Source organism: Schistocerca piceifrons, chromosome X (assembly GCF_021461385.2).
Source record: "Schistocerca piceifrons isolate TAMUIC-IGC-003096 chromosome X, iqSchPice1.1, whole genome shotgun sequence".
Taxonomy (NCBI): Eukaryota; Metazoa; Arthropoda; class Insecta; order Orthoptera; family Acrididae; genus Schistocerca; species Schistocerca piceifrons.
In genome coordinates, this window is record NC_060149.1 from 326,267,966 (window position 1) to 326,280,474 (window position 12,509).

Consider the following 12,509-nt stretch of genomic DNA (forward strand, 5'->3'; position numbering starts at 1 on the left):
ATTTTTCAATGAAGAATGCATAGTTTTCATTACAAGAAACCTCAGCATGTAATACTTATTTTCAGTATAGCTAAAATCACAATTCCACAGCAGTTATGAATTGCCAGGTACCAACAAGAAAGTTTTCATTTCTTTGCATGTATTATTGTGGATGAATGATGAATTGACCAGAACAATATTAAAAATTTTAGTCCAGCCAAAGCAATAGTCTTTAAACATCACTAACATTTATGCTTAACATATGCATTTGACAAGTAATGAGTGAAATGATGCATATTTTGCAACTGTTTCATTCCATAAATACATAGTTGCCTCTGCATTCTTGGTGTTGTGTATGTCTAAATTGAAGATTGACAGCTTTCATTTGTAAAACTGAATTCTGGTCATAACTTTGACAGCTGGAAGAACCTGCTGGAGATCAAATAGACACATCAAAAAAAGTTTTGCATCACCTCAGTTCTGAGAATTCCGGAACCTGTACAGAAAATTGGAATTGAGATCAACATAAACATCATTTCCACACTTTTCATTGCTTATGAAAATCACACATTGCATATTGTACCACCATACAGCGAGACAGTCAGAGGTGGTGGTCCAGATTGCTGTGCATACCAGTACGTCTTATACACAGTAGCATGTCCTCCTGCATTCATGCATGCCTGTATTCGTTGTGGCATACTATCCACAATTTCATCAAGGCAATGTTGGTCCACATTGTCCCACTCCTCAATTCTGTGTTGATCCCTCAAAGTGGTTGGTGGGTCACATCATCCATAAACAGCCCTTTTCAATCTATCCCAGGCATGTTCGATAGGGTTCATGTCTGGAGAACATGCTGGCCACTCTAGTAGAGTGATGTCATTATTCTGAAGGAATTCATTCACAAGATGTGCATGATGGGGACATGAATTGTCATCCATGAAGATGAATGCCTTGCCAATATGCTGCTGATATGGTTGCACTATTGGACGGAGGACGGCATTCATGTATCGTACAGCCATTACGGTGCCTTCCATGACCACCAGTGGCATACATCAGCCCCACATAATGCCACCCCAAAACAGCAGGGAACCTCCACCTTGCTGCACTTGCTAGACAGTGTGTCTAAGGTGTTCGGCCTGACTGAATGGCCTCCAAACACATCTCCAACAATTGTCTGGTTGAAGGCATATGCGACACTCATCGGTGAAGAGAACATGATGCCAATCGTGGGCAGTCCATTCAGCATGTTGTTGGGCCTATCTGTATCACACTGCATAGTGTCATAGTTGCAAAGATGGACCTCGCCATGGATGTCGGGAGTGAAGTTGTGCATCATGCAGCCTATTGTGCACGGTTTGAGTTGTAACGTGACGTCCTGTGGCTGCACAAAAAGCATTATTCAACATGGTGGCACTGCTGTCAGGGTTCCTCTGAGCCATAATCCATAGGTAGCAGTGATCCAATGCAGTAGTAGTCTTTGGGCAGCCTGAGTGAGGCATGTCTTCAACAGTTCCTATCTCTCTGTATCTTCTCCATAACCAAACAACAGAGCTTTGGTTCACTCCGAGATGCCTGGGCACTTCCCTTGTTGAGAGTCCCTCCTGGCACAAAGTAACAATGTGGACACTATCAAACTGTGGTATTGGCCATCTAGGGATGGTTGAACTACAGACAACACAAGCCATGTACCTCTTTCCTGGTGGAATGACTGGAACTGATTGGCTGTCGGACCCCCTCCGTCCAATACGCGCTACTCCTGCATGGTTGTTTACATTTTTGGGCAGGTTTAGTGAAATCTCTGAACAGTCAAAGGGACTGTGTCTGTGATGCAATATCCACAGTCAGTGTTTATCTTCAGGAGTTCTGAGAACTGCAGTGATGCAAAACTTTTTTTCATGTGTGTATACTGATGAACACATCTCAGTATTGGTAGCTTTTGGAAGGAGACCTTATGAAACTGTGTGGCACTTTTGGATAAGTCACATGCAACTGTTTGTCTGCTTTGAACTTCTTCACTTTTCCAGAATTCTGCTGACCACTGGCCTTCAGGATTTTTATGAAAATTGTGATTTTATTGCCAAAGTGGCATATATGAAATCTGAGAGGGGTAAATCCAATATTAAAATTGATATTAAATTTGTTGTGATAAAAAATTTAAGAAAAGATGCAAGAACTCCATAATTTTTGGTCAACCACTACACATACTTCATACACAGCATTCAGATATTTTCTGAACAGACTTTTTGCCTGACTGTAATGACTTGGGAGAACAGACAGTGACTTAAGGTGCAGACCTACCTTATCCATCCATTATACTACAACTTTATTTGCAGTCTCATGTTTTCCACTCATGTCTTTCTTGACCATTCCTGTTTCTTGCATCTTGTTTAGTACAGTATGGACACATTTTTTACTGATGCTATGAGTGTTCTACTATAGACTGCAGTGTTATAGTGTAGCTAATGAGACAGTGGTCTGCTGACCCAATACCCCTCCATACCACATCCAAATGACATGATTGGCAGAAGATGGCAAAGCAGTCAGTTGATCCTGATGGCCCATCTGGGTCAGAACATGAAGCTTTGCTTTTTTATAGCTAATGCGTCATACTTTCAGTTTGACCTTCCTTTAACATACATTTATTTCACCTCAGTGTTTTCTAAAGGTTTACATAAGAATGAGTTTTTTAGATCATAATCTCCCAAAGACATGAAGTTACCAAAAATAAATTGAATATTATTATGATCCAACTTTTCAGAACAGTCACAGAAGCAAGGTTCACTAATATAATCAAGCCACCTTCATTTTCGTTGTTCAAGATGTGCATATCTTCCCATCTTTTAAGACGTGTACTACTGTCTGTCATTCTGCTTCCTCTTCAAGTCCATTTCGATTCATTTGGTGGAGTCCGAGTTCTCTTCCAAAGCTAACCCTCCTCAACCTACTTATCTTCCATCATTGACACATAGAATGCACATACAACACTAACTCTACTCCCCAGCAGGGACATAGAATTGTAGTGATGGTAGTTGTGATTTTAGTAGTAGTTTTATTTGTCTGTGACTCACTTACAAGGCTATTTGACCTGTCATAGTGATAATGTTTAAAGCAAACAAAATATCACATATAATAGGCATTTACATACTCACAGGTCTAGTCTGACAAGGATGGGAAGGTAATCAGCTATGTCCTTATAGTAGCAACCATCCCACAATTTGCCTGAAGTGATTCAGATGTCAGTAACACTGGGGTGAGAGACCTGGGGGATCAGAAATGTCAACTTGTTGAAAATCCTGAAGAGCACAAGTGGTTTCAAAAGTATAAGTGTGCCCCTACAGCTGGCACAGAGCTCAACAGGAAATAATGGGTCAAATTGAACAGAGCTCGCACTGGGAATCGATGATGCACAGACTCTCTTTGCAAATGGGGTGCTACAGGGTCTCTCGTTTATGACTGTGGGGCTCTGAACTAGAAAATCATACACATTAGAGGTGAATGGCCCTTGCATCCCTATCAGGGCATTTGGAGTGACCTCATGAAAGCTGATGGTACAGCTCTTGTATGGATTAAGAACTTAGATATTGACATTTAGTTAGTGTAATGTGTAGTTTTGTTCTTTTGTACTCTTGTTATATACAGATATTAATGCTATACACGGTATTTTTAAACTGCGTGTGAGCCATATGAATAAATAATAATAATAATAAAAAGATTAGGGGAAACTGTAAGAAACCTAAACCAGGATGTAAATTGGAACCTCTATTCCCCCAAATACAAATCCAGCTCATTCATTTTATCTGTGGTCTAAAATATAGTTTTGAAAAGCAGCTCTTTAATAATTTACATCAGTTTCCAAACAGAAGTCACCACATACACTAGAGACACAATATTTTATAATGTAGTACTATACTGATTATTAGCTTACTGGAACAATCCGCTTTCAAACTATGCACTCCACTCTTGTTACATGCACTGTGTTTCACTACACAAAACACTTGTGGCAGGGAGCTGTGGCATTCTCATATGTGGCCAGCTCTTTTACCAGTCTAACAGAAATCCATCAATGTCTTAAACTTCATTTTCTGTGTGGAATAAGGATGAACTCAACAAAGTTAAAGCATAGAACTGTACATCAACTTTCATGAGATTATGGGTAGCAGTAAAAAAATAAAAAGTCCAATGTTGAGTTTGCCCTTGTGGATCACAGCATCTCATTTGTTTTCCACTTTTTGTGCAGTACATATGATTTCCAACAATCTACCTGTCACACATTTTTTATTCATAATGCTTATGATATGAATGTTATGGCCTGGAACATAGTGAAGACTCACAGCATATGCAGGGGGTCAGAAACAGTATGGAAAGCTTGTAAGGATGTTGAAGGGTAGTTGTGCTAAGACATAGTTGTTAAGAAAAAATTCATTGTATTGCACTGTTTCTGAGGTAATTAGCATTAAAGTTGGCCCAGTCAGGCTGTTGCATGCACAAATTTGAGTGGCCCATCAGAGACTGTCTCACCAAACATGTTGTTTGTTTGGTTTCCTAAAACCAAACAAGAGAGCTATACAAAAATTGGGCATGGAATGGTAGTAAGGACTGAACTTGAGCCAAAGGCTCAGCAGTCTTATGCACTGTCATCTACACAATGAGAAAACTGGCATTAATTGTATCTGGTGAGCCACTTGAATTTATGCACACAATGGCCTGATTGGCTAACTTCAATGCTAATTAACTCGTAAACAGCACAATGAATCAAATGTTTTTCCTAACACTTATTTCTCAGCACAACCTTACATGCACCACCCGTCTAAGCTTTTCAGACTGTTTCTGACCACCCTGTACAAGAAAACCATCTGTAAGACAGTCTAGTTCAAGCTGTTGCAGTGCTGCCAAAAGCTGCCCCGTGAGTGCTCGTCAGGTTGCCAATGGACAACCAATGATAGTACATACTACTCCACCAGAATGTCCAGTTGCATAAGTTCTGTGCATTCACAAACCACTTGGTCATCCATGCCTGCAAGCACTTGGCCAGGGTACTACAATCATGTCAGCAACAGGTCAACTAACAGACTGCCTGGTCATCAGCTGTTTGGTTACCCCTGCCCTCCTGTGGCTCTGGGTGCTCAACTGCCTACATGCAGATACTCAAGCTGTAACAGCCTAATCTAGTTCTTTACAAGTTTATATGTAAAGTGTGTCTAGTTTATTGTGTTGATATGGCTAATGTGTCAGGCACATGAAAGTTGATTATAATATCTACTACTTGTACCATACTAAGCAAAATACTATATGGAACCTTAACTGCAGATAGCCTGATAGCAGACTCAAGAAGACCAAATTTTGTAGCACGTTGGTGCTTTTTAAAAGGAACAGGTCTTGGTGGTGTACTGGATCTCACCCTACCTCTACCCTTTTTCTCACTCTCCTATGTTTCCTTATAATCCACAGCAAAATTTGTTCACCACAATACTTTACAGGCACTGTTTATAATAATCAACATTATGCACTTATGCACTTGACTCATTGTAAATGCAGCTTGGAAAAATGATACAGTTAAGAAGATCTTCTAGAACCTTAAAACTCTGAGGGGATGGCAGAAGGTACCTCTAGTGTCACTATCAGTCCCCCTCTTCCTTGTTCCATTTGTGAATGGAGTGTGGGAAGAACTATACTCAGTCAGACACAGCCATAGATATAGTTTTCTGTTGAGAAATGTAAAGGGATCGCCATTATTTACGGTCTTCCCACCCCAAAAACAATGAATATAATTTGCCACCATCCCCACTTTTAACTTACAGCAGATGCCTAGGATTTTAATAATAACAACACTAAAATGTGTAAAATGTTTTAATATAATCATAGTGTCACTATCAATAATCCTCTTCCTTGTTGCATTTGCAAATCACATGTGGGAAGAACTATACTCAGTTAGAGCCACCCACAGATCTATTGCTCTTTTGAGGGAATTTACCATGCCAAAGATGCCTGGGATTTTAATAATAACAACATTAAAATATGTAAAATGCTTTATTATAGTAATGATATTCTGTATAAACCACTAGTACAGTGCTTTTGCTTTTTTTCTGTGTGAGGGAGGGAGCATGATTTTGATCCCCATGACTCCTCCTTTCTCTTGGATCCATGCTATGCTCCACACATTCCTGTCATATATGCTCTAACTCTGTGTTGGTGTTGTAGAACACCCTAGATAACACAAGTTTCTCCCAAGATGCACGTAAACTCAGCACTTCTCATCATTGGCTCCACTTCTTTTTGGTGATGTGCTCACTCTCATGTCTCTTTTACTTATTTATTTTCATACTTTCCATGTGTCTCACACTGTATCAGTTCCTCCATCTGTTACTCTTATGGTCATATGTCTTCTGTTTTACATTTCTCATCCTCTCCTTTCTGTTTTCTATCCATTTCAGCCTTTGTATCTTTCCATATTTTCTTCCTTTCACCCAGCCATTTTAATAACTAAATTCACACTATAGTGCAGTCATTCATTCATTGATTCATGTGTCATGTTCCGTCAGTCCAACCATGAAGAAGAGGAACAAGCCAAAGTATTCAGTAACAGGCAGAATCAATGCTACAGAGTAATTCTGCACTAACATTACTAACAACAAATTATAAATACTGTTACTCTGTTAGGAGGAAAGAAGATACATTGAAAATTACCAGTATGCTTCTACCATTCAGCTGAGTATTGTTTGAGTTATTACACAAAAAAGGACAGGTTGTAAAATAATAAAGAGTTTGTTAATATAGAATGACTTAATTTTAAAAAAAAATATATTTATTACATAAAGCATTTAAGCAACTTTAATGATTTCAGAGAATGCGATCAGCTGTCTGTGTACTAGAGAAGTTAAACCTCGTTTAATATGAACATTAATCTACACCAGAGTTTACATCCCTGAAAATAAACAAATAAATTCTACAAGGTTTGGCTACTATTTTACCTTAGTTTGGAATACTGAGGAATTTCCCATTTGCTGTCTCATGTCTGCTGGTAATGTTTCAACTATCAGAACCACAATCACTCCCACAAAATTGTATTATTGACATTAATATTGCTAGAATTTTAGCTTTCCTGTTTCTGGTTTGTTTGTTTATTCTTTCTTCCCAATGTCTCATTCCACCCCACTCAGCTGCTGCACTATTTGTCATTGACAATTAGTGTACACTAGAAAACCCTCAAAAGCTATGTTGAGGCACACTTATTCAACAATGAACTTTACATTGACATGCAGCAAATTTTATAGAGTCTTATGAGCATGACATACATATCTATTATTATTCATATTTCAAGTTTGTTTGTTTGTTTTGTATGTTATTTCTGTAACACTCATTTATGTCTCTCCATATTTTCTCACCTTTCAAGCAGGTGGCGACAAAGACAAGGAAGCGTCTTCGGCGTAAGAGCAAGACAAAACAGGGGTTGCCTGTCAGTAAAGGAGATTTAGTCCACATTCACAAATCTCCAAATTACTGTGTACATAATCCTGCAGAGGATATTCCTGGTACTTCAGGAAGAATTTGTAATAAGACTTCACATGGTCCAGACAGTTGTGACCTCCTCTGCTGTGGCCGAGGCTACAATACGCAGGTACTAAACATATTTAATTACAATCAACAAAATATCATATATACTTGGGAATTAGTTATGATATTGAGTCAAGTCTAAGAGATATTTAAAAGAAATTTACATCACATACTGAAACATCCTTTTGTTTCATGAAATGAACACTTGCTAAAAAGTGATTGTCATTTTTCTGGAAGTGACAGCTGGATTCTGTGCAAGAGTAAAAACATTTTCTCTGTTAAGAAACTGATAAATCAAATTTTGGTGAATGACATAAATAAAACATTTAGAAATAATGTGACAAAGTATGTATGGGTGCATATATCTGAAAGGATTCCTTTTGTTGTGGAATTAAGGTGAATGATACTTCCAAAGTTTAGAGGATTGGGGAGGGTGATATGAAGAATATTTGTCACCTATAAACTATGCCCATAAATAAACATTGGAACATCTACAGCACTGTGATATGTTTTTACTACTTTTCTTATAATGGTGCATTCTCCATGCAGTCAGGAGAGTCAGCACACCTCCAGAGTAATTGGCAGAGCTTTATTCAGTTACAGTGTACAATAAATGTTCAGTGTGAAGACCACCAATGTTTCTACATAGCTGGTCGTGCTAAATCATGTCCTGTTATTTGTGGGATTCTTCTCTCTGTTCTTATGATGTAGTAAAGATAAATGCAGTGAGTTCATATGTTGTTTCTGCAAACACTGGGTACACAACAGCCTTCTTAAACCCTGATAGGAAAATGTCTAGAGGGTTAAAAATCAAAGGATAGCTCTATGTGGGGCATACTGACTTAGTTCATCAGGTGGACTGAGGGAAGAACATGAAGCCATCCATGGAGCATAGTCGAATGTTTATGGGCATGGAGTCAGTTTTCCGAACAATGTAAGCAGCATAGCCGTATGTTCACAGTCCAGGAATCATGAGCAGGTGCCCTTAACATGTGCAGCAATGAAGAACAAAACTATAATTTATCTTGTGAGTTATCTGAAACAAAATTTTGTGTAAATCAAGGAACATTGTACAATAGAGATTAACCAAATGAGTCTGTGCAGTTGTTGAAACACTGATCTAATATTACGGGGAATGGAATTGTTCTGTCCAGCCATACTGATGGATAAAAATAAATAAAAGAGGCTGAACATACCCTTCATTAATGTTTACCATTTTGCATTCCATAACCTTAATTTCTAAAGAAATATCATTTTTATTTTCACTTTCTCCTGGAGTGTTAATTGTCTCAGAATTTTACAGAAAGACTGAAACAGTTTTTGCATTATCTGTTGGTATTGTGAGAAACAAATACTTAAAGTATCCTCTGCCTTGCTTCACTATCTACCTATCTGTTTCTAAGTCATACAGCTCATTTCATGGAATGGCCACCTGAATATTAGGAAATTATAAAGGGAAAAAGGGATTATAGTGTAGTACTTCAGTTAATTGTAAATTTTTAGTCAATTTATATCAGGCCATAGCTGTATCAAATATTTTTATTACAAGCTTTATAAATTTAGTAACTAAAGGTGACAAACTAAGAAGTACCACATCAGGATCAATAAGATGCTTATATTCTTTTCAGTCTTAGTAATTTATTTGCTTCATATTTCTTATGTTAGGTGGTGTGCACCAACATGTCTCAGAATAAGTCAGCCATGTTTCTGCTGACTCTTGAAACTTCTTGAGAGGCAATACTATGCATGACTTGTTAAAGTATTTTTTATGAAAACTGTCTTTATGTTTTTACAATGAATTTGTGAGTTACTCTACTATAAGGTCCTGTAATTTCTCCTTAAAACATACAACTTAATAAATTTCTGTACTGACTGAATAGTTTGTAATAGTCATGGAAATACAGGATACTCATCAGGATCATCACTTTTATATGCCACAGAAGATAAGTTCACAGATTCATCTGTAATGATCTTATCAAAGATGATGGCATTACACTATAAATTGCCTTCACTTACACTTGTAGTGCATTTATAGTACTGTAAGACACAAACAACAGCATGACCACAATGAACAAAAGTTTATTCCACTTCCATGTACAAGCAAAAGCAGTTGTGAACATAGACAAAAACATAGAAACAATCCAGGTATTGATACAAGCAGTTGCTGACGATAAGTATGGATATGATATGAGGGTGAGTGCCTGCTGCACTGCCCTTGTAAAGAAGAGGGCTCTGGTCGATGGTGTGGCAGATGCTCTGCCTTGTGTGCAACTCATGTGAGCCACTGCAGGTAGCCACTATTGTTGGCTGCCACATATGTAGTTGGCAGAATATTTGAAGTGTAGTGTGCCATCAGCTTGGTGCTGCAGTGCATACTCAAGTATTACATACAGGGTCATAGTACCCCTCCCACATTGAGGAAAGGGAACTCTGTCAATGCAGGCACCAGCATCCCAGCTGAAACACCATGGTCTCTTGTGATGGATGCCACAGACAATTACAGCAATGGCAGAAGGAGATTCCAGACCAGAATCAGTGAGTAGGGGTGAAGTGGTGCAGCCATGGACGTGTGCAGTGGCTGCTCCCCCACTACGTACCATAAGTGAGAGCTGCTAACAAGGGCACTGGTAGCATGTCAATGTCTGGTCCTCATTGTGGTAAGACTGCACTCACAGTGAAGACTCTAGCTACTCAGGGTGCTGGGAACTCCACTTGAAACTGCTAGAGGCAGCACAGCATCACAGGAGTACTCAGAATCTGGCACCAGGGGGGCTGGACCCCAATGGAGAGAAGTAGGTGGCCTATAATGAGGGCTGCACCAACATGCATTGGTGTATCAATGTGAGCAAATGCAGGAGGCTGTGTGGCTGGTGTCCAAGTAGCACAGGGGTGGCCAAGATTTCAGCTTGTGGGCCATGGCTTGCTTCGCATTTCCCCCACCGCCACACTGCACTGTCTGAGTGCGAGAAGCGGAAAAGAGTGGAAAACAGTGAACACACTGCATTTAAATGGCAGTACAGCCATACTGCATTGACTTGATTTTATATTTCACACTTCTCAACAACATAAACCACAAATGAAACAAGTTTTCAGTATTAATTAATTATTTTAGATGTGCTGAAGACACAGTATAATTTTTATCTGTTACAAATTTTTGGCTATGGACAAACACAGACAATTTCACCAACTTTCACATTCAAGTTGCTATGTAATCATGACTCATATAGTTTCATAATCAAAAAAAGGTCTTTCACTCAAATATTTCAATCGAAATATTATAGCACTTTTGAAACCTCATTATGGAGACCTGATAAACCCACTTGAGAAAATCAACTTAGATGTTCTGGATAGTCTTAATGTAAAATGATTTGTAATTAAAACTGTAATTACCTTGCAGGTCAATCAGTTACATCCACAAATGTACAGGGGCACTTTCAGCTGAAATGGCAAATGATCTCAGAAATAGATGTAAGATTGCCAGTGTCCTTAAAACCTATATAAAACCTTCATTGGAATTCTTGCAAGCCCACAATGAAGTCTTCAAACTTAGCATTTTCTTTAACACCAGTGAGCTTAGGGAACTAGACTGTCATTGTCAGAATGTGTTCCTTCTGCAACATGATTTGGTTTTTAAATACATTCCCATCAAAACAGAAAGAAGTTACCTTGCACTTAAAATACATAGTCTGCAATAGATTTAAGGTGTTCTAATTTTCGTTCCTACACTCATTTTTCCTTCATAAATTCAACAACAGTGAGATTTAAACTGAAAATTTTTTCAGGCTCTTTGTTCCTTTCCCCTGAAAAAACCTTTGCAACTGAAAGAACGAATAATGAGTGTGACTTCAGAAAGTTTACTATTCATACCATCAATATCTTCAATGGTCTAAGCCTGCAAATTTAGGACGATGTGCAGAACTGTGAATCCCAACTGTCAATTGTTGTAACTATTTGTGCTTTCATTGCCAACTGAAAGTTTAAATTCTTTCTGCATGGCACTATAATGTTATTTCCTAGCAAATAGGCAGTACCCATAGCTTCATCCCTCTCTTCAGTAATTCCCATTCATTTTAAAGGAATGTGATGATAGACTGCCTCTTTTTGTGCACACAGCCACTGGACCTGTGAATGTTCTTCATACCACGAACAAGCAGCAAATGATAAACAGCGCTGATACCTTGATTCTTCCAAATGCAAAGAGTTGTGCTGTTCACAAAATACTTTACCACAATTCTAAACAAAATGTCATGTTGTTCCAAATACTTCTAAGAAGGACAGATCAGAGCTGAGTGACAGGTGGACCTTGGCTCACATGTGGCCCACACATGCTGCACATGTGAAGTTGGGCACACTGTAAACAGCCCTGAGATAGCTTCTTATCTTGACACTGATCCCCCACTGGCATAAACCTGTAGGATCTGAAGAAGCATGTCAAGGTACTGTCTGTGGAGGAGTCTGTGATGTACTTCTTCATTTGAACCATGGTCATGTGGATGAGACATTCTGCCTAACCATTAGTTTGGTGGTGAAAAGGAGGAGCAGTCATGTGGTGAACGCCTTAACAGGCACAAAAATTGTGGAAGGCCTGAGACACAAACTGTGGACTGTTATTCATCAGTAGTGCATAAGACAATCCTTCAACAGAAAAAAAATTTGGAGAGGGAATGAATCAGCCATGGTTGACATGGAAGGACGGTGGATAATGTATGGATATTTAGAGAAACCACTGACAACCAACAACTAGTAAAAGTTTATGGAAGGTTCCGTGAAATTAACATGGACACATTTTCGTGGAGGCTGCAGTGCAAGCCAAAGAGAGAGCATTGCCCATGGGGCCTCCTGTTGGGTTGCACAGTGAAAGCAGACCACAACAAGATGTAAAATATCACCATTGATGATGGACCAGTAACTTGGTATGCAACACACCCAAATGTCCCTGATGTATGAGCTGAAGCACATGCCACTGTAGGGCAGGT

At 38.8% G+C, this 12,509-nt stretch overlaps 1 protein-coding gene across 2 annotated transcripts in view; it reads left to right on the forward strand.

Annotated features, from left to right (window-relative positions):
• Positions 1-12,509, forward strand: part of LOC124722496 (protein Wnt-16-like) — a 766,358-nt gene that overhangs the window by 731,060 nt on the left and 22,789 nt on the right. The window contains exon 6 of one of the 2 annotated variants that reach the window (XM_047247650.1): positions 7,373-7,597. In XM_047247650.1, coding sequence (XP_047103606.1) covers positions 7,373-7,597 — 225 coding nt within the window. The remainder of the gene's footprint in view (positions 1-7,372; positions 7,598-12,509) is intronic. The other variant, XM_047247651.1, reaches the window with a different exon arrangement.